The sequence below is a fragment of the Anser brachyrhynchus genome (genome assembly GCF_964034855.1).
Source record: "Anser brachyrhynchus genome assembly, chromosome: 4".
In the NCBI taxonomy this organism is placed as follows: domain Eukaryota; kingdom Metazoa; phylum Chordata; class Aves; order Anseriformes; family Anatidae; genus Anser; species Anser brachyrhynchus.
In genome coordinates, this window is record NC_137698.1 from 35,204,679 (window position 1) to 35,226,876 (window position 22,198).

Here is a 22,198-nt window from a genome sequence, read left to right on the forward strand (position 1 = left end):
GCATTAAGAGTGCGAGTGGCATCTGCAAGTCCTCTGCAGCAGCAGCGGGGGCTTTTCTCCTTGTGCCTCAGTGGAAACAGCAGCGGATGCTGCTCTTCTGAAACTGAGGGCCAAGTGGTATTTCAGTCAACATTCAAAGGCTATTTTCTTCCATTTGTTTTCTTCCCTGCAGTCCATGATGCACAATAAAAATAAATAAACATGGCATTTACTACTACTATTAAAAAAAAAAAAAGCTGGAAGTTCTTAGTCCCAAGACAAGGGTGGAGCGGGGGAAAAGTGTAGAGCCCATATAACAATGGGGAGTCCGTTTTATTAGTATTGAGGAGGAAAATAAAATCTGCTCTGGCAGTAGTGAAATAAAACACCAGGAAGATTACGTAAGTCTTTGTTTGCACACAGTATGATTCTTCTCTTTCACCAGCCAATTTGTGTATTTGAAAAGCCAGTTGCTTGGTTAAAATAATTAGCTGAACTTCATCCAGTTCCTCAATTATGTGAAAAAAATGTTTGCAGAAATACAGACAATTGTTGTTGAGCAATTAAAATAATAAAAAAAGTAGTGGTCACTGAGCAATTATAGCACCTCATCTAAATACCCACATGTATATCTTGCTTTCAGACTGAGACTGGCAATTCTCAGTGACTCTTTGCTTTAACTCTTGTGGTTTGGGATAGCATATTTAAAAGTAACAAATTCTGCCTGAAATTTGTGCTGGATAGGTTGGGCTGGAGCTGCCCGTGAGAAGAGTTAAGAGCTGAAGCTAAATGTATCAAAGTATATTGAAAGAAAAAAAAAAAAGTAAACTGAATACAAGTCATGCACCCTCATTATTTTATGATGTGACATGTAGAAACCTGTACTAATGGCCAAGATCATCTTATTATATACTCCTTCATTCATACTCAGATGATTATTTTGGAAAAATCATACACAATTTTTATTGCATTTCAGTGTTTGAATACGAGACTATTGCAATAATTTGTCTAATAATTCCCTCAAGGCGGTTCAGCGTAGTGCATTAACAAAAACTTCAGTGGCTGGAAAATCATTTCTCCTTGTTCCTGCATGTTTGTCCTTGCAGCTAGACCTCATGTATTTTCAGGCAAAATAGTAATCAGAGATTTTGAACAGAGGTTTCTCGGGAAGGATTGTGAGAGTGCTGCTGGCTGATGCACTGATCGTCCCAATAGCTTTTGACTTCAGCCTCCTCAGTGGATATGAAGGCAGTAATGCAAAGTCATGTGTTGTGCTTCGCTTTTGCTAAAACACTTCCCCATTTTCCAGACCCACCCGCTGTATCTTTGCAGGACTGTGTCGTTCAGGCAGATGAGAGTCGCGCTGTCTGCTGGCACGGTGGCGACCTGGATCGCCAAGCTCTGCTGGCTGGCGGACCAGGCGTGCATCAGCCAGTGGAGCCCTTTACCATGGGTTCTCAGCGCAGCTTTCTGCATCCTTGGTGGCTGTGGCCGAGGCTGTCAGCCCTCCTCCACCACTCTTGTCCCCCAGTTCATCTCCCCACCAGACACTTCCAACACCCATTTCCACCCATATGTGGACAGATCTGAGGTGTTTCATCAAAAACGAGCGCAGGATCCCGTGTTGCACTGGCTCTGACCCCGCTAGCAGGCTCATCTCCATGTGCCAGAGCAGAGCTGAGCAAAGGCTGGCAGTTCCAGCACACCGTAGCCACGTGCGGTGGCGTTTTCTGCCAGTGCGGGAGCAGGCGGCTCCCCGGGGCTGGCGTGACTCCAGCTGTGTCCCCAGCTCCCTTACCTGACCTGACCTGAACTTTGTGGCTGCAGTTCGTCTTGCTGACCTCCGTGACCAGTGCTTGGTTTCCAGGTCACGTCTCTCTTTCCTAATGCTCGGGCTGCCGCGTACCCTTTTTGTCCTCACGTGTTTATCCTCTGGATTTTATCTTTTTTCTCTCTGCAGGGAGCGGATGCGCCAGTCTGCTATGTTTGAGCTGTGCCAGGGGATGCACCAAATCAGTCTGCAGTTTGTTCGCTTGCAGCTCAGCTTTGAGGAGTACACCATAATGAAAGTTTTGCTGCTGCTGAGCACAGGTAAGTTAGATTCGTAGTTACATGGGAATACTTGAAAATTTTCCAACTCACAAAGAGGTGCAGTGGTTTTAAATGGTGTAACTAAAGAGCCAGATTGTTTCCAGCAGGGCTGCAGGAACAACCTGTGTATATGTCATAGATTTACCAGCAGATCTCTCTATCCATTAGCACGGGAAGGGTCTTTGTACTTTGAATGTCTCATGTGGATTGGAAGGGCAGGAGTGGCAGGACAAAAGGCTTTGGCCCCCTTCTCTATATGGCAATGGCTCGATTCAGCCAGGTATACCAAGAAAATGCAACTGCTGCCTTGTCCTGCACTCTGGGGATTCAGGATAAGCCCTGACTCGACACTCAAAGCCACTGGTTTGGGTGACTTAACAGCACCTTCAAGATCAAAAGATGTACCGAATTGAGAGTGGTAAGCCCTTCTGCAGTGCTCTGAAAGTTTAATAAATGACAGTGCACGCTTTATTTTTCTCTCGAGTGTCATGCTTTGAGGTTTTTTAAGATAGGAAATTACATCTCGGTGTTCATTACAGCACTGTGTAGCAATTAGCAGATCATTTGATCTTCTCATGCTAAAAATATTGAAAAAATCCCAGTCCCAGTACAATTGTAGAAATACACAGGCAGTTTGTATGCTACTTTTCCATCAGTCTCAATGAAAAAGCCAGTTAGTGTAAACAAATTTTCTGTCCGTATGATCACGTTCCTTTTTTTGTGGGATTCACTCAGTGCCATCACCACGAGACAACCTATCAGTCTGACTGAGGGGCGTTCGTGATGTCACCTCAGTGAGCTCACCGGGCAAGCATTCCCCTGGGGGAGTGAGGCTGGATGTGGCCCTGAGCAGGGATGGGAAGAGCAGGAGATCAAAGGGGTTGCTGCCCTTACGCTTGCTTTCACTTGCAAGCTATCAGCAGCGAGAAGCAAGCCCAAGGGTGCCGTCAGCAGGGCCAGGGGATGCCCGGGCTGTGGCTGCACGGAGCAGCTCCCAGTTGTCGGTGAGCAGAGGCCAGCACACTCTCTGAGATCCTGTTGTCTTCTCCCACCGTGTTGTCACCCCACTGTCCGCCCCAGCAAGCTGACAGAAGAAACAAATCTCAGGCGGCAGATGTCAGTGACGCTGGAGGGCGCGCTGCTGGAAGGCTCTCGTTGCCAAAACCACTAAAGGACTTGAGAGTGGGTTGATGCAGCAGCTGATGCAGATACCCAGGAGTGTCCTGAAGCCCCAGCAGTGGCATGGGCACATTGGCTGCAGGCGGAGTTAGGTGCCTGTGAAGGGGTCTGTGGCATCCAGCCCGGACGAGTGGCAGCCCCTCCAGGCAAGGCGGTAGGACGGGCACTTTCTCCTCTCCGTCAGACCTCGCCCGTCCCACCCTGCCAGTAGCGCTGCGGTTAAAGTGCTTGCCTTTGAAGGAGGACGTGAAGCTACAGTTCCCGTCCCGGCTGGAAGGGATTTGGATCCACTAACGGAAACCTCCTGGGGCTGTAAGTTTCTCGGCTCGGCTGTCTGTCTCCCTCCCTCCCACTGAAGCCACTCCTGCTCCCCAGAGTGGGGCAGTGACTGCAGGGGAGAGATGGCACTGCAGGGCTGACCCCATGTCCCCCTGCTGACACGGAGCTTCTGGGACCTGACGGTCTTTCAGGAAGCATTCATCAGTGCTTAACTTGATGTGCTTGGGGGATTTAGCTCCCAAAACGTTCTTGAGAGCACGTGTGGATTGGCGATGTGGCCCTGCTACTTGTTAACCAGCCCTAAAGGGGGGAATATTTAGAAAGAGAGCCTAAAGGCATTCTAAAAATGTGGCATCCTTTCTTTAAGATAGGTATTTATTATTCTGCCCTCTTGAGAGTGTTAAGTAATGACTTTAGTTATTCTGTGAAATCTGCTAGGCAAGATCAGCCTTGCCAATTAACTTTGTTTAGCTGGTTCCCTTTGAAACACACACGATGGTCACTAGAAGACCTACTAAAAATAATTTGTTTGGGGAGAATCGGGATATTTATGTTGAGGGAGAGAAGGAGGGGAGAACAAAAGAAATTAAGGCAGTGATAAAACCCAGAAAGTGCCATGTGAAGAGCAGCAAACCTAGTTTCTAACGATTGCACCTTGATATAACATTATGACAGAAAACACCAGGTTCGTTTTCATTTTTTATTGAACCATGTGATGAGCAGAGTACAAGTTATTTTGAAACTTTCATGATGACCACATCAAGGAAGTTTCACTCCATTTACATGTGGAAGAAACCACACATTACAACTCAATTGTTTTCTTGCTTTCCACAGACCATAGATTTTGGGAACTTGCCAAAAGCATTGCTGCATTTAATAAGTAAAATCAGAAACACTGGGCAAACCTCCAGAATTTCATGTTTTGCTTGAGTTCTCTTTATTTGTGGTCTTTCTTTCTGTCTTAATAATCTGGCTGGGGTGACGGTATAATAATTTTCAGACAGAGCAGTTAAGATGCGTAGTAGTAGACAAAGAGTGGCTGTAGCAGTCTTAAGCAGCATTTAGGAATACAGAATTGTGTTAAAGGAACTGTAAAGCCCATGCATTTTGTGTAAGGGCCACGGTATGCTCCAAGGGCTTTACTCATTTTGATTGATGTCTCTATATTCATTTGGATTTAACTGAATTGGCACATCTGCTTCAGACAGTTTCTTTTTTCTGTCAGCCGAGCGACTGAGATATTTGGCATCTCGAATTTAAAATCTAAACAGAAAAGAGCAAAGGCAGTGTTTACCAAGTGGTGGGCAGGTTGGAGCTGTTACCTCCTAGGCTTTTTCTAAAGATTCCTCCTTGTGCCCCTGTAGAGCACTTGGTGGTCGCAAGTCCTTGCTGCTCACATGGTGGTAGAGCTCCTCCTTGTTTCCCATTGCTAAATTGCTCTGGTAGATACTGGTGACAGAAGACAACTGGTGCTTTTTCTTAAAGCCTCTCCACTTGAGCAATTTGGGTAGTTGTTACATGCTTATTATGTGATTACAGTGAGATAGAAGGCAGTCTGCAGGATTTCAAAGAGAAGGGAATGGACGATCAAGACAATTTCTGCCAAGATGTTAAGTCAGAGTAAGCTAAATTGGAAGATCACCCCTTTTTCCTCTCCTTTTTTAATAAGTAAGTTCCCATTCAGTTTACTCTGACATAGCTTTCCAGTTCACTTAGAAAATAAGCTCACTCCTGTCCAGTGTAGTATTTTATTTAATTTTCCTTCCTTGGACTAGAATTAAGAGACATAGAGTATAAAAATATTTGATGGTTAAGCAATACTCAACCAATACAGGTATTAAAACATCAGAACATTTTGTGTAATGTTATTAATAACCTCTTGAGGAGTTTCCTAGAGCCCTGATCCTATAAGCTATTCATCTTTTTTTGCAGAACCCCCTAGAGTGCAAGAGTATTTGCAGTCTGTAAAGAAACCATGTATTTGCTTTTGTAATTAGCATTGCTGAAATCAGCTGTAGTAGAAAGTATCAAAACTCTAGTTTTAGCCCATTTGTGAAATGATTCATTTTGCAGATGCACACTTTGACAGGACACCAGAAATGCTTGTGTTAAAGGCTGCAAATGTGTGTCTGGTAAATCCCTGGGTCAGGATGCCTGTTTGGAAAATAGTCTTCTGTTTCACGCAGAATAATGACTCTGTTTGTTCTAGGTGTTATGCAGACGCTTACTAACACTCAAAGAAATTTTAGATGGTACTTGATGTCACTTGTTCTAGCATTTCCACACGTAACGGCTGTAATTCTTCCCCTCCTCCCCTAAGTGTGGGAAATCATTCAAGAATGATAAATCACATCTTCAAATTCTAAAAAAGTATTCTTGATCCATCTGGGTTTTTTATGTTGTTGTATGTGTGTGTGGTTGGGTTGTATTAAAAACAGGTTCAGCATGAGGATAGCATGTGTCATATTTCTAAGATGCTGTCCTGTGCCTCAGCTAAGCAGTCTGCAATCACAGCTCTGTAGAGGATGCCTGAATCACTTGAAAATCTGCATGATGTTGTTGATTCCGTACCAATGTCTGTAAAATTATGGACGTTACTTCAAGGTTTAATTCTTTCATACATTAACTAGTGTAACTTTTTAAGTATGCACATCAAAAGAATAAGCAATACAGTTAATATTAATATAAGACTGTCTTTTTAATGACAGTTCCCAAGGATGGTCTCAAAAGCCAAGCTGCATTTGAAGAAATGAGGGCAAATTACATTAAAGAACTAAAGAAGATGGTAACTAAATGTCCAAGTAACTCTGGGCAAAGCTGGCAGAGATTCTACCAACTGACTAAACTCCTTGACTCCATGCATGATGTAAGTATAACTCCTCAGGGAGTGCAGACAAGTTAAGCAAAAATCTCTCCATTAAGGTAAACCAGTAGATTTTAATTGTGCTAACTCACAGGGAGAAAAAAAAAAATAGAAACCGCAACACATTTTTAAAGGAACATCTGAGAGAAGTTGTTAGCAGACAAATTGAAGGACAATTGCCAAGTAAAATAAGAAAATATAAGTCATTAAGGGCTGGGTCCTGCTGCCTGCTCCTCTGTTGAATGGTAGTGTGTTCTCCAGTGATTCACTGAAGGTCAGAGGCTATTCAACAGGAGAAATGGTGTTAGCTCTGGCCCAAAGTTAGACACGGTACGAGTGCACCATGCAGAGTATCCCTGAGTCACATCTCGCTGAAAGGTGCTGGATTAGTGTGTCACGCATCTAACATGCCTGGTGTGCTGATAAATGTTGAATTAATTTGCTGATCTTTTACAGCTGGTATTCTAATAATGATGACTTTAAAAGATATTTTTAGACTTTGAAGCCATCTTGTGTATTTGAAGCTTTAACTGAGCTTTTCAAGGATAAGATGCACGGTATTGTTAGGTTGTTATTACCGCCCTGTCTCATTCCAGTGTGAGGTGTTTGTTTTGTATGCGTCGGGTGTGAGATGTAATTAATGACATGGGAAACTAAAAGTTTAGTCCCGAAATGACAAGGCTATTAGTGCTTCAGCAAAAAACGACTCGGAAGGGTTGTGGTGGGTGCCTGGTGCTTGGGACCAGCTCGTGATTTCAGAGCAGGTGTCTAACATTGAGCTGTTGAGCTGGGAACAACCTGTTTCTGGCCAATAAAGTGGCAGGTGCAGAACGTTGCTTCTCTAGGCGTGGAGAAGCATCCCACACCCTCCTTCAGAGGAAGCCAGTGGCCCAGCTCTGATGTTCTCCCCAACCTGAGGGGTCTCCAGTGCCCCACGTGAGTGCACATCCTCTCTGAAGCTGTGCCACGGTGCAGCGAGTGATGGGGGGCTCTTGGGGCCAGAGATGGAGCTTTAGTCAGGTCTGGGTACAACAGAGGGGTTGTCCCAACAAGCAGAGGCTGAAACATGGTAGCACGCAGGGATGACCTCCCAGTAACAACTGGTAAATGGCAGCAAAGGAAGAAACTGGTCTGCTCCATCCTGGGTGGGCAGGAAAGTAAATTTGCTGCGTGAAGGAACTACAGCACTTGCTTTCAGAGCCTGCATATAAATGTACTTCTTTGTACTCGACTTAAATTTCATTTTTGTAGAGACAGTACAGTACAGTGCACTTCAGGTCAAATCTGTATAAGAGCCCGAGGTCTGTTTACAGAATGTACATATGGAATTATTTTTCAAATATTGTTCTGTTGTTCATTAAAACATTGAAAATCTTGGTGGGAGGCAGGGAGAGTATTATTAGTACTGCAGTAACAGCTCATTCTTCGGAGATCGGGTTTCACTTGCTCTGTGCCAGCAAAGGAAGTTGTAGTGTTTCAGTGGAAAGAAAGGGGATGGGTGATAAAATCATTTGCAAGATGTTCACATCTGAACCTCAGGGCAGTTAACAAACCCCTGCATTTAGGTGGTTTTCTAACCCTCTTGAGAATAGGTAGTGTCTAGGATTTGGTTTTAGGTGGATGTGTTTGTGTGGTGAAGGTGACGGGCTGGTAGAATCACGCTGGCTGGGAATGCCACAGTGTCCTACAAACATTTTCCAAAACACAGCATTAACCACTGGAAACTGAACTAGCCAGAGGAGAAGCTCCTTCAGATTGCTCTTGTGTTTTGTTTAATCTTTAATTAAGCTATTTTTGTGTTACTTTTGTTTTAATAGAGCGCTCTATTACAAAGGACTTTGTAAAGAAAGTCCTACTGTCAGCATTCTCCTTTAAAAAGACCAGTTGTCTACACAACAGTGCTTTCTTTCAGAGGTGTTATTTGAGATGTTCAACAAAGACACTTGTTTATTTTTCCTCTCTAAAACTGATTTTTCGCTTCTCGGTGTTTGAAATCCATCGGAATACATTTAGAGAGGTGATAACATTAATGAGAAGTGAGAATTGCTCCTCTCCCCCCACTGCCAGGTAGTGCAGGATTTCTCCGTTCTGTCCATGTAAATGCAAATTTTCTGCTCAGTCCCTTCATATAGGAGGAATGCTTTTTCAGCCGTCACCTGTGTATTTTTAACTTACTCCATTATAATTTTAGAGAATCAGAATATATTTGGTGCTGAGCATTCTAACTGGAGCTGAAGTCCCATGTTTATATGCAGCTGTAACTACAGCATTGGCATTTACAGCAGACGCCCGAAGGGACTTGTGCACAGTTCATGCTTATTCAGTCCTCCCGCTGCCTCCAGCTTTTTCAGCAGAGCAGAGCAGGGCAGCATCTCGCCGTTGTGGAGTTCACTTTACCTGAGCGAGGCAGCCGACAATAAAGGAATACTACTTCTTTGCACCTTCACGCTTCCTTCTATCGACCTTATTTTTAGATAGACTTTCTGAGGGCTTCATGAAATGAATCACATGGGAATATCGGCTTACAGGCTTCTTGGCTTATATAACATGAGGAAGAAAGAAAAAAAAAAGGGAAAAAAAAAAGATGGCTTTATATCGCTCTGTGCTCTAAATCATTCATCCACATAGCGAACATATGTGCAGGTGAGAAAGTGCTGAGGTGAGGAAAAAAGAAATTTTCAAGAAGGCCAGGTAGGCACTGAAGTATTGGAAAAGATCAGCAGCTTTACCTAATGATCCATAGAGCCTCGAGGCGCCAAAAGCAAAACTGAAGTAGCAAGAGATGGAAATCCATCCCAAGCAGATGAGACAACCGTGGTCTCACACACATGCGTGTGCCCACGCTCAGCCCTAGGAGCATGTCTGCAGGCTGCGGCGTGCCCAGCATCACCGTGTGTCTGCGTGGCGCTGTGTGCAAGCAGTGGCTGCTGACACAGCCAGTGCCAGCTGATAGCGTTGGCCGGGTCGCACGGTGTGCCCTTCCCCTCCCTCAGCGCGAGATGACGGAGGTGAGGCTGTTGCCATTTACTTGCTATCGTGCTATGGCTCAGCCATGCTTTCGTGGACGGACACGGCGTGGGTAGGGTCTGGGAGTGCTGTGGGCAATAGCACCATCAACCTCTTTCCTTTGTGTAGGGCTTGTGTTTCTTCTGACATGGCTGGCCCACTTTCATCATTCCATGAAGCAACGTTAGGTGTTGAGAGCTGCTGTGTAGTGGGGACGGCCCGTCTCTACCCAGAACAGAAAGGTTTCAGTTGTGTGCCCATGAGGGCTGTGGACATTTCAGTGAGGGGTACGCGTGCAGGGCTTGGTCGTAGGTGAACTGCATTATGTGATCAGACGAATGGCATGCAGGAACATTAGAAACAGATGTACTGCACATGGTATCAAAAACTTCATTTGGATCCTCCTCAGCATCTCCTGTTGGCTTTGGCAGGAAGGGTTGTATCTTGCATGGCAAGCCTCATTTCATATAGAGAGTTTAGTGTATGGTTAGGCGGTTTGCAGAACAAAAGCTGAGTTTGGTTTCAATCTGGCTGATACTAAACAGACTTTGAGTTAAGAGGGCTTTTGTTTCGATGCCATGACATTAAACCCTAATGTGAACCTTCCCCTTGTCTTGGCAAGGCGCAGCACTGCACTGTCATTTGCTTGTTGATATTTTCTGCCAAACAAAAATAAATTCTTTAAGGCTCATGCTGCTGAATAATTAATTTTTTATGGTTCCTGAAGGGAATACTTTATAGCTGAGGTGGATCTTTCCGTAGGCTGAGAGAGCCAGGATTACACTCGCTGAGAAAGCTGACAGTGGGAAGAAGGGCGCACCTCCTCAAGGGGCAGGTTTGCAAGGCACGCTGTGGTGGATGCAAATGTGCCTCTGCAGGTGCTCGATCCCGCAAATACGGAGCCACAGATGAGCCCCTCAGCTGTTGCCAGCACCTTTGGGTGCACTTTTGCTCCTGACTTGCCAAAGCTGTCCCCTGCTGCTGATGAGCTGTTCAGTTCCAGCTCCTAAAGTCTGCGCATCGGCATTTCTCTGCTTACTGAGAGGCAGGAGCTGATCTCCAGTCCCTTGTGTGGCCACTGCAAAACCAGCAGCGATGTAAGAGTGCGCGTGTTGTAGCTAATAAGCGTCTGTTAAGTGACAGATTCGTTCCCAGATCCTTAATGGAAACTGGGCTGCTCTCAGGGTCGTCTTGCTCTGCTTCTTGTGGTTGGGTCTCTTCTCCTTTGTGGTACTAGGTGTTGGTTGGAGGGCAGAGCCCCCAGTTCCCAACAGAACAAGGGAGACTTGGCCCACAATTTGCCCTGGCCACGGGCTCGGGACATGTGGTGTATGATATTGTGGGTTTGCACACATCCTCCAGCTATGCAACCTGAGTTCAGCTCTGGTTCCTCCATGTCATGTCCAGCTGTCAAGTGCTAGACTACCTGCAAGTGCTGTGGTTTCTGTGTGGATGTTTATGGGGGAAAAAAAAAAAAAAAAAAGGAAAAAAAAAAAGAGTACAGTTCCTAAATGAGATAAATGCAGCTGTCCAGGCAGAACAGGATTCTGGTCTGCTCTGGTTAGATACTTTTAGTGCCTAATCCATGTGCATTTTATCCTCCCTTTATTCTTTGCTGGCATGAGGCAAACGCACTGCATAGCTGGATGCAGAGGCTTGCTTCCTTGGACTTGCCTCACCTTCCCCCTGCACTGTGTGGGAAGTTTTCCTCTTTGGGAAGTCTTTGGAGTGTCATTTTGGTAGGAGAATGCTGGGGTTTTGTCAGTAATAGCTGCAGCTAATAACAGGAAAAACTACTCAGCACTGTGTCGTTACCCTACTGCTGTCTTAACTGCTGTATCAGTAGGCTTCAATGCAAAGACGCTCCTGATAGGGAAGTGCTGTGGACTTTCATACCATGCTCAGAGACTGGGAGAGATCCTGAAGTCAGAAAACTTAGCGCAGAAATGGGCACCCTTGCAAATGAGACCGTTCTTACCACTTCTGGAAGTACAAGGGCATGGTGAGATTGCCAAACTCAAATCGATTCTTTTTGCTGTAAAAATTCTGCAAGTGCTCAAAGGTCACTGTAACTGTATTAACTTCAGGGACTTCATTAACAGATTCATTTTTCTAATTACGAAGAAGAGTATGGGTGGAAAAAGTTAATTTTATGGAAACCCCACCCTAGTAACAGAAAATGAAGTTTGATTAACACTCCTGTTTCTCAGAGGCATTTAATACAGCACACAAACGCAAAGACTTGATTAAGTAAAACTCTCAGAAAAACCTTTTCAAGGCTGCAGCAGATCTGGTAGAAGTGCAGCACCCTCTCTGTAGGGCAGTGATGGCAGGACGAGGAACAGTTAGTGAGTGAAGCGGTGAAGGACTGTAGCCAGCAGCTGATCCACGTGCCTGGAAGCGAGCTGTCCTGCCTTGGAGCAGTCAGGGTGACAGGGATGGGGACGTACCAATTCCCAGCCGCGTGTCCGCACCCCTGCAGCCCAGCTCACTTAGCGCAGCAGTGGTGGGGGCTCCGTCCTTGGAGGTGCCTGGCACCCGAGAGCTGCTGCCCTGACTGTCCCACGTGCGGAGGGAGGGAGGCTTGCCGCGCGTTCTTGCTGTCTCCGCAGAGAGTTGAACAGCCACACACCAAAGCGGTAAGAGCGATGTCCCGGTTGCGTCCTGAAGAAATGGGAGTTACTCTAGTTGTGGTCTTAACTGCACTGACTGCTCTCTGCTAAGGCTGTAACTCTTAAAAACGTGCTTCGCTAACTGGAATAATCAAAGACTGTGAAATTAGGCAAGTTTCTGGTCACTCACAACAGTTGTGAAAACAGCGGTGCTCTCGTTCACACCGCTGAATTGTAGTGGTGCCGTTCGGGCTGCTGTCGTAGAGGTGGTGTCAGCATTTCTTGCACAAGCTGCCAGAAGCAGAGGGTGAAAATGGTTTGGTAAAAGGCAGGCGGGAGCCCGCAGAACACCAGGATTTTACAGTGCTTTGTAGAAGAAAAATCAGCAGTATATTTGAGCTAGAAAAATCGTAAGCCAAATGTAGAGGTGCCAGACAGCTTGCGTATCTTTCTAATTTAGAGACCACTTGTAACCTCTCGTGTATCAGTCACTGTCACCACACTGACAGAGCTTACATCTTGGAAAAGAAAGCAAACTTTTCAGTTCCTTACAGAAGAGGGAGCTTCTGTTTTAAAGCAAAAGACTAGCTAACTTATTTACCTGTTATAAAGCACATTAACTGTTACAATATAGTACCAGATGAATGCTGCAGAGGTAGCTACTGAAATTTCAAAACTGATGTTGCCTATGGAACCTGAATTTTTCATCCCTTCAGTGCATCTTCATATCAAGACTGCTGGCAATATTTAAAAGCACATGCGAACACGCATGCAGAAAAGAGCACTGCTTGCTGCTTGGTTCTCAGCCGTGCTACTCCCTTCCTTCAGTTACTACTTCTGCAGCCTTCTCTAGCTGACCTTTCCGTATTATATTATTATATGCCCCTGATTCTCTTGCAGTATTTATTTTTACTTATATGATTCTCTCATATCAATTCCTTTTGTTGTTGTTGGCTTTTTTTTTTAAAAAAAAAAAAAACACCCCTACTGCTAGACCCCCAAACCACACAGCTGCAGTTGTTCTAACCAGAGTCCAGTGGTCCTTGTTACACGTGGTACAGATGCTTCAACTCAGAGTTCTTATTGCTGTTTTCTTTTGTTGTGGTTGATTGTTATTACATATGTTAAAGTTGATAACTTTGCATAAGAAAGGAAATAGAGGACCAAAAATTTTAGAGGACTAACTAGATAGAGAATATATTATTCTTGAGGCTCAAAAAAAATTATTACATGATAGGGAGTTATAGATTTTTGTCCTCATTGCTGGGTAATTTAACCTTTCCTCCCCTCTCTGGTGACAATGATGTGCTATGATTATGATAACTGTGATCGTATCCTCTGTGCTCCCCGCTGGACAGCTACCTTGTTTATTGTGTAGAACAGATTATGCTCTCTTGATGTTATTATTTTTCAGTTTGCCTTTATTCCACATACCCCCCAGCCATTCATGTATACTTAATTTACTACAGCTAAAAGCTAGGTATGAAGGGCAGAATTAATAGTTTCTAAGTAGGCTTTTCTGTGATACCCATCCCACTGCATTCAGAGGCATCACAAAAAAATCTTCACAAATTGGTGTGGTGCAGGAATTAGCTTAAACTGACAGAAGGTGAGCCATCGGCACAGCACAGCTGGTTGGCAGTGGGACAGCAATGACCCCAGCCCCTCTCTTAGGTTCAGTGATGTGAATGAAGTGCTTGTGTTCAAGTCATGGTCAAGGCTGTGGGATGTGAGGCTTGGTTTGCCTGGGTGCTGGTGTTTGAGGACACAGGCAGGAGATACAGTGGCTGTATACCAAGAGTTTCCTTCACTTTGTTTTTGTGTGTGTTTGGCCTATTTTCTGCATACAGTATAGGCAAGAAAAAAACTTGTAATGGCTAAAGCTAAACCCTTGAACATCAGCATTTTTCCTTGAAAACCAAATAATGTCTATGCTGCTCATTTAGCATGCATCTGTTTTAATTAACTAGCATTGCCTCATGACATGCCAGATCATCAGGAATGAACTACGCAATAGCAAACAGACTCTTGTAGTGCTCAATAGCAGAAGGTTGTGTGTTTGAGTGGTCCCAGCACTTTCTTGGTGGTGTTCATAAACTGATTATATGTTTGCCAGAACAGCTGTGAAAGTCCTGAAACTAAGGAGTAAGGTATGGAGCTACAGGAAGGTAGTCTGTTGTTGCCTGTATATTTTTATTTCTTTTTCAGCCTTGCTGAGGTACACTTTTATTTGCTGCATCTTTAACTGGGGCTTTACTGCAGAGTACAACTCTACATGTTCAGAATTGAAACAACAAACTTGTATTTGATAAACTACATAAGCAGAAATGGTGTAAATCCTTTGTAAAGACAGAAGGCACTGCATCATTTTTGACTTTTCAAACATCAGTTTGCAATTTCGTGTGGAGGCAGACAGAAAAAAACAACACACAATGAAAAGTAAAAATTAACTTTGATTCATGTGGTGTGGTTAAATTTCCCATAAGGTATAGACCAAAACAAAGACCTGGAACTGACAAATGGGAAGAATAAAACTGGAGATGAGGTAGAAGCCAGACTATATTGGTGCTTTTAAGACATTCATTGTTGTTTTTTTCCCCCACACTAAAAAGCTGATGCTATCTGTATGCTATTTAGTGTTTTAACTTGCATTCCTGTTACTCTTGGAGACCATCTTTATTAGGATTACGAACAGCTGTCTGTTGCCATTTGGGACAACTATGGTATGGTTTCATGTGTGAAAACCTCTGCTGCCCAGGGTAAGCAGAAGGGCTGCTGCTGCTAAGCGTAAGGTACAGCTTTGTTCTGCTGGTGGTCCTACAGTAGTAACTCAGTACTTGAAGTATTATAGGAAAAAAGTTTCCTTCTCTGTCATTGAAGGACTCCTTAGAAATGTTTATCTTATCTTTCCAATTCTCAATATTATGCTTAATTTACTGAGAGAAAGTGTGCTGCTACCAAAAATGGAGAACTTTATTTCTGAAAAAAAAAAAACTACCGCCTCTCTAGTTTAATGAGAAGTAAGCAGGAAAAAAAAGGTATAGTGTGTATGTATTTAAAATGTATTTATATATGAATAGAAATGTTTTATCAGATGAACACTCTCATAGGGACTGTGATGCTATAAAGCCTGGAAGGCCTTGGTGTGACATGGCATTTGTTTCGTTCAGCTGCTCTGGCAGTTTTTAAGTTGTGGCCCTTGGAAAGTGCTCTGAAGTTAACCAAATAATTTGACTTAATGTACGTGTATTCAGCTGAAATGTAAGAAAGATACAACAGTTTATGGTTGATCTTTTCCCTGTGGGCAGAAGGCTTTCTTTTCATAGACATTGAGTACCAATAGTTTACACAGTGGCCAGTTGCTGTTTAGTGAAATGCAAAGTGTAATAATGGTGAAAAATCAGATCTGTGGAGGTATCTGGGTTTCTCCATGTTAGCTGATTTTTAAGCAATGCCGTAGCACTTTGGGAGTTGAATATTTTTGTTTGCCTTTTGTTTTTTTGTTTGGAAACGGACTACCCAGTCAGAATAAGGTACCATTTCCTGGTGATAATCCGTCATTATCAATAAGCTATTGTTTGCCTGCAAAGTTATCTGCATTCTTCCTAAGTATTGTTTCTTTCTGTATTTCAGCTTGTCAGTGACTTACTGGAATTCTGTTTCTACACCTTCCGAGAGTCTCAGGCACTGAAAGTAGAGTTTCCAGCCATGCTGGTGGAAATCATCAGTGACCAGCTACCAAAGGTGGAATCTGGGAATGCCAAGCCCCTGTACTTTCACAGGAAGTGATAGAATATGTCTTAAATGGAAGAACTTTGCCTTAAGTTTCCCTGTGTTATTCCACACCCATGAAGGACCCAAGAAACCATATTTTAAACATGCTATTTACACTTGTTCAGCAGTCTCTGAATAGTCTAAAATCATACGAAGGGTTTGGGGAATGAAAAACAGTTGACTTGGATTTGGCAAGACCTAGATGTTTGGAAATTATCCCATAACCCTAAAGCATTTAGAAAATGTTCCTGTTCCTCTGGATGAAAAGCCATATCTAGTCAATAACTCTTTGATTTTGATATTTTAACAGATGGAGTTTTAAATATGCCATGTAGTTTCTGGTATTGTTTGCTTGTTTTAAAAGGGTTCAAGAACTAATGAGAACTTTTTAAAGCTTACCCTTGGTTTGCACATAAAACGTAAAGTCAATATGGGGCATTAATATTCTTTTCTTGTAAAAAAAATAAAAACAAACAAAAACTATATATATACACACATATATACACACACACACACAAAACCCTAATGTGTAAAGTAATAACAGAACATTTGGTGTGGAATACTCTGTTATCCCCACCTGTGGCATTTGTTATCCCATGTTATCCCCTCATAGATGATATACACTGTGTTAAGTGTCCATTTACTATTTAATTAAGAAGGATAAGATGCGAAAACAAATGCCCTGGTATCAATTTATAGTATCTATTGTGCTGGCTTTACAAATAATTTTTTGCAGTCTTTTGCTGTACTGTACATTGCTGTATGTATAAATTGTGAAGGACCTGAAATAAGGTGTAAGGAACTTTTGTAAATGAGACAAAAAAAAATCTTTAATGGTTAATAGGATGAATGGGAAAGTATTTTTGAAAGAACTCTATTTTGCTGGAGACTATTTAAGTACTATCTTTGTCTAAACAAACAAGGTAATTTTTTTGTAAAGTGAAATGTTCTGCATGCATAATGAACCGTTTACAGTGTATTTAAGAAAGGGAAAGCTGTGCCTTTTTTAGCATCATATCTAATTTACCATCTTACAATATCTGTTGTAAATAACCACACTTAACCTTTTCAGTTGTATTTAAGCCTTTCTATTTTCCTCTATATTTTTTCTCCCTTTTGTCTCGCTTGCAAGTATACGTGACGAGCACATCTTAGAAATCGTGCTTCATATTTCTGTAGGAAACTACACTTGTTGTGTTTGCCACTTTACGAAGGTTTCATTTAACAAGACAAATTACAGTCTCTCCAAAGCTTTTGCCAGCTTAATGATACAGTAAGTTCTTGCCCTCTACTCCCTTTCTCTCTCAGGGGAAGAGGTGAATAAGACATTGAATGATTTTTCTTTTTTTATTACGGTTTCCCAAATTGTTTTTTTGTTTTCCTTTGAGTACTGGATACGTAAAACATCTTAAAAGGTCAGATTATTATTTCAGATTGGGGAGAATGATTTCTGATTATGATGAAAGGAACATGCAGATCATTACAGTAAGTACATCGAACAGACTTGTACTGGTGAGAGGGATGGTAAGGTACTGATACGGGCAGATTAGCTGAGTAGAATTTCTAGTGAAAAAACTCCAAGCATATTTAATTTTGTATGAATTTTTGTAATAATCAGAACACACGAAAGAAAGATATTCACACTACAAGTTCAACTCAGTTGGTCTGATTTTGTCTCAAAAACGTTTTCTCTAGAATAAGACTGCAAAGAAAAACTTTTTGAGGTGATTTTTCACTATTTCACAATTTATAAGCAAATATGAAATTTTGGAGTAGAATAGAGGACAGGTGAACTTTTCTGAGGCTCAACTGTTGCTACCATATGCTAATTTCAATAGAATAGTTTTTCAGAGTCCTAATCTATAGCGTTCTCTCTGGGTGACACTGATGTTTTTGAGCTATAATTTGTCCCCTGACCGGTCAGAATGTAGCATTTCTTTCCAATGGTGGTCTAATAGGAATTATACACCCTTTCTGATTCCAAATTTTGAGGTGCACTGAAGACAGTCAGTGCTACTTGTCTTTTTAAATGACACCTGCCTTATGCAATGGGTAATCTGTAAAGACTGTATTCAGAGAGGTTTTTTATATATAAATATATACATACATATATTATTTGCATTTTGGAAGTCTAATTCATAGGCAGATCTTTAAATACTGACCTGCACAGCAATATGAAAGCCAAACTTCCAATGTGAGACACACAGCATGCAGACTGGTTGTTTACAGTAAAGAAACAGTCATACATCCATCTTTTCATTTACTTTTTTTTTAAAAAAAGTCTAAAATAGAAAAACTTCAAAGCCAGGTTCTGGGTGAATACAGTCTGCAGCAGCTTTTTATATTAACAAAGTTACTGCCTCCTTTTCTGTCTCAGAGTAACTTTGCTTGAATAAAATAGCAAAGCCATATTCTACACTTCACTGTTAAATGCCTGTCCCAGTCCAAATTGTTGTCTGTTTGCTCCTATTTTTGTACCTTATTACTTTTAATCTTGGTTTGGTACAATTCATAATTCACAGAAACTTCATATAATTAAACACACTAAATTAGTTTTAAAAAGCAATTTATATCTTTATGCAAAAACGTATGTCTGTCTTTGCAAACAACTGTAAGCAGATTATAATAAATCCTTTACTTTAATCACCTGTTGTTTATGAAACCATTCATTGATTATTATTTTTTGCTAGAGATCATTGAAGTAATAGATACAATTGGATATAGATGTTGTAAGAGGCAGTATTCTCTTATCAAGGACACTTAAGCAGAATAGCCATCACTTTTTTTTTTAATCTAAACCTGTGTACAGCAAAAAAACCTTCAGTTTTTAGCTACCAGGAAGTTACATTATTTTGAATTTGTTTAGAATGAAATAGGCATTTGTCTCCTGCAAAATAAAAGACAAACGAAAACATCTTTTAAAAGTGGGCTTCTGTTCATTGAGCTAAATTATTTTGTTGTAAGAACGAACGGGGATATACAGCAAGAGCATTGTATACACAGTTAAAAATGTAAAATAGTGTTAATGTACTGCAGTGGGTATTTCAGGAATACTACACACCATGCGACTGACCAGTTGCATAAAATAAAATAGAAAGACTAAAGTTTGCAATAGCAAAATCTTATTAAAACGATACTTTACAATCAATAATGCAAAAAGCTAATTCACAGGGTGGTGTTTTTCACTGACTTGTTTAAACATTTATGAAATTAAACAATTCTACAGTTAATGCACTTTTAATTGTTTATTAAAGATTTGACTTTTTCTTTTTTTAGAGCAATGTTTTCAGCTGGAGGTCAATGACTCGATAAGATAGACAGCAGTTCTGAGGCCAGGAAGCTCAGAGGAATGTTTAAGAATTCTTGGAGTTTAAATAGATTCCTGGATGAAAAAATAAAAGCAGCCAGCAGTATGGTGTAAACAGTAAAATCTATGCATAATGATGCATTTATAATTAGGGGTTTGCTTCTGTATGTTTAAAGCTTTTTAAATAAATAGAAAATATTGTTTGGTCTTTATGTTAATGTCTGCAAGTACCTATTTTTCTTTTTCTTTTTTTTTTATACAAATTGTACAAATATACATGAATTAAACTGGTTTGATTGCAAGTATTTCTTGCATTTTAATCTCAGATAGCTGCTGGTGCAGTGATATCCTTAGAAACAAGCTTCTGCGCGCTTGGAAACAATATTAAACAACAAAAAGTAACTAACAATGCAATATAACATCTTCAGACATCTAGCAATTTGTTGTTATCAAGCTCTAGTAATTTGGACTATAATGCACATACAATGGCTTCAGCCAGACAGCAGCAGCTCGCACTGTATAGTAAGAAATGCCCAACCTTGAGGAGTTTGGTTCATTTAATCTGGGTACTTGTGCTTTCCAAATGATGAAGTGGTGACACCGTTACATGCAAAAACCACATCCTGCTCAAAGAAACAAAACCAGCAGCCTTCACTAACCAGACAAATTTGGCTTGAGGTAACCCAGAGCTGCTCTACCTACTGACCAGAGGTAGAATTTCTTCCCTGGAAATACGGATTGACTATGTTACAAGGTTTCTCAAGTTAATAAATCAAATTGCCTTCTCAAGAGTCAGGTCTCTTCCAATTACATTAAGAAAGTTAGAAAGGGAAATAAAACTCTTGCTATGCTGGTTCGTTTTGGGCACTCCCTTAAATATCTACTGCAAACTTCTGCATGAAACTAAGTCGTGGTGCAAGACCACCATTTAATTGCATTTTTTTTTTAATAGCACATTACACAAACCTTTTATTGTCAAAAATCCTTGCACCTGCCTTCTGTTTGCTGAATCGTCACCAGGAAAGAATAGCAGAGGATCAGCAGTTAAGAAAAATTTCCCATATGTTTAGAAGCAGATGTATCTGTCATATGCTGTTCTAGAAATATAAAATGCTATCACTACTTAAAAAGAAAAGTTACTTAAACTTACATTCTGACCTCAAGCTGGGACACTGCTTTCTCTCAGGTATCTGCAGAGAATGGGAGTCTATGTTGCGTACAATATTAATAATAAGATAGAAAGTAGTGAAAAATACCCTTTCATTTCAAATATTTTTGTTAGGTAAAACATGCCAGATACTGTAAGGTGTTAACGCTTTAAATGTAATGTCAATAGGATGAAGTTTTATTTGGTGCTTACCTGTGGTTACTGGAAGTGCAGATGACGGCACGATGCTGAATTCTCACATAGAAAACGATGCCTGAGGCACAGTCAGCCCAATAGGTGAAACTCCAGCGAAGATTTCCACTTAAACGTATTTAGCTCTGGTGCATTTACAGACCACACAAGCCCTCTGTCAGCAGTGGATGGAATTTTCTCATGAAATTGCAAACCAGGTAAGAATGGTGAAATGGGTTAAGAGAAGACATGAAGGAACAGAGCACTGAGAAAGGCAAAATTCTCCCCAGGTCTTTTCTATGATGCAATTACAGAGGCTCAGCTAACTAGAGCTATAAGCAATGTAGCAGAAACACCTATCTTCATTACAGGCCAGATAAATGAGTCCTGAGATTCTTCTTTCAATTCCAATGAAAGGCTGGGCATCAGAAGGAAACCTGCCATGAAGACCAGGGAGGACATTGACTAACAACATTCAGCAGTCTGAAAACCCCAGGGAGAACAGCGAAGTGAAAATGCTGCCCGGCCAAGGAGCAGAGCTGAGTGCTGTCCAGTGAGTAACACACACTGCGAATTCCTACTCATCCCAACTAGGCTGGAGGCTCAGCTTTTTCATTAATTATTCGGCAAACACACATTAGACCTTAATCCCCAGGCAGAGGGGTACAATCTCTGTTCCCACAGAGAAACATCCCACAAAGAAAACATTACTTTGCATAAAATGTACAAAACAGTTTACTCCTAAATCACCCTCTTTGATTTGCAGCCTGCACCAGCCATTTGCTACAGGGAGTCTCAGCTTTTGAAAACTGAGCCCTACATGCCCCTACTCACAGCAACCAGTGCATAGCAAGGGCAGAGGAACCCTGCCCACGGATTAAGCTGAAACTGTACCCACAGTTGTGACACGAGAGCAGTTCCCTGCGGGAGGACAGGGACAGCCCAGAATCACTGAGCATGACCACTCCTGCTGCCAGGCTAAAAGAGAAAAGCCCTTCAGCTGGCTTTCTCCACAGCTGATTTCCTGTCCTCCATCCTGCTTCAAGTTAACTCTGTTCTTCCCACATCTGCCAGACCATGAAAAAGAAAGACAAGAGGCATACCCTAAAGCCCATGTTCAGGAAAGAAAACCATCTCAAAGGACTGTAAAAGGGGCCTGATTTTCTTAATATGAATTTTATTTCTTAGCATCCTTTAATCTCTACTTCCAAATAGTCAGTGCAAGGGCACCATTTGCAGAGCTATTCAACAGTGAGAAGGATGCCTGAGATGTGCCATGGCTACTCAGCTGCACAAATCTGTACTCAGACTTGGTATGACCAGGGCAAAGTGCAAAACCGTATGCTGGGTAGCAGTGACCACAGCTAAATTCCTAAGAGGCAGTGTGGTTAACCTGAAAGCCAGATCAGATCTGGCTCAGCACACACCACTGCTTTCGGACAAAGTCTGGGATGTGAGAAAGTTTGAAATAGTATTTACCTTTGCTCAGTGTATCGTTTCTCAGTAGAGAAGTTTCCTTCTTCGGGTTCTGCGTAGCTCCAGAAGTAACAGGAATCTCAAAACATCTCACCTAAAGGCAAATAGGGTCACAGGGCTGGACTGAAGAGACACTGAGCATGTCTTTTATTCCTTCTCTATATATCTGCCTTTTTTAACCACCTCAGTTAAAAGAAAAAAAAATGCAGTAAAACAGAACTAGAGCTGAGAAATACATTGAGTATTTTGGAAGACAGCAACCAGAACAAGAGCTAACATGCACTGCACGTTTA

General features: G+C 41.9%; 1 protein-coding gene across 4 annotated transcripts in view; it reads left to right on the forward strand.

The window, feature by feature from the left end:
- Nucleotides 1-19,298, forward strand: part of NR3C2 (nuclear receptor subfamily 3 group C member 2) — a 202,663-nt gene extending 183,365 nt beyond the window's left edge. For 2 of the 4 annotated variants that reach the window (XM_080588624.1, XM_080588623.1), the window contains exons 7-9: nt 1,940-2,070; nt 6,237-6,394; nt 15,643-19,298. In XM_080588624.1, coding sequence (XP_080444750.1) covers nt 1,940-2,070; nt 6,237-6,394; nt 15,643-15,798 — 445 coding nt within the window. In that variant the 3' untranslated portion in view covers nt 15,799-19,298. The remainder of the gene's footprint in view (nt 1-1,939; nt 2,071-6,236; nt 6,395-15,642) is intronic. The other 2 variants (XM_080588626.1, XM_080588625.1) reach the window with 2 other exon arrangements.
- The last annotated feature ends 2,900 nt before the right edge of the window (nt 19,299-22,198 follow it).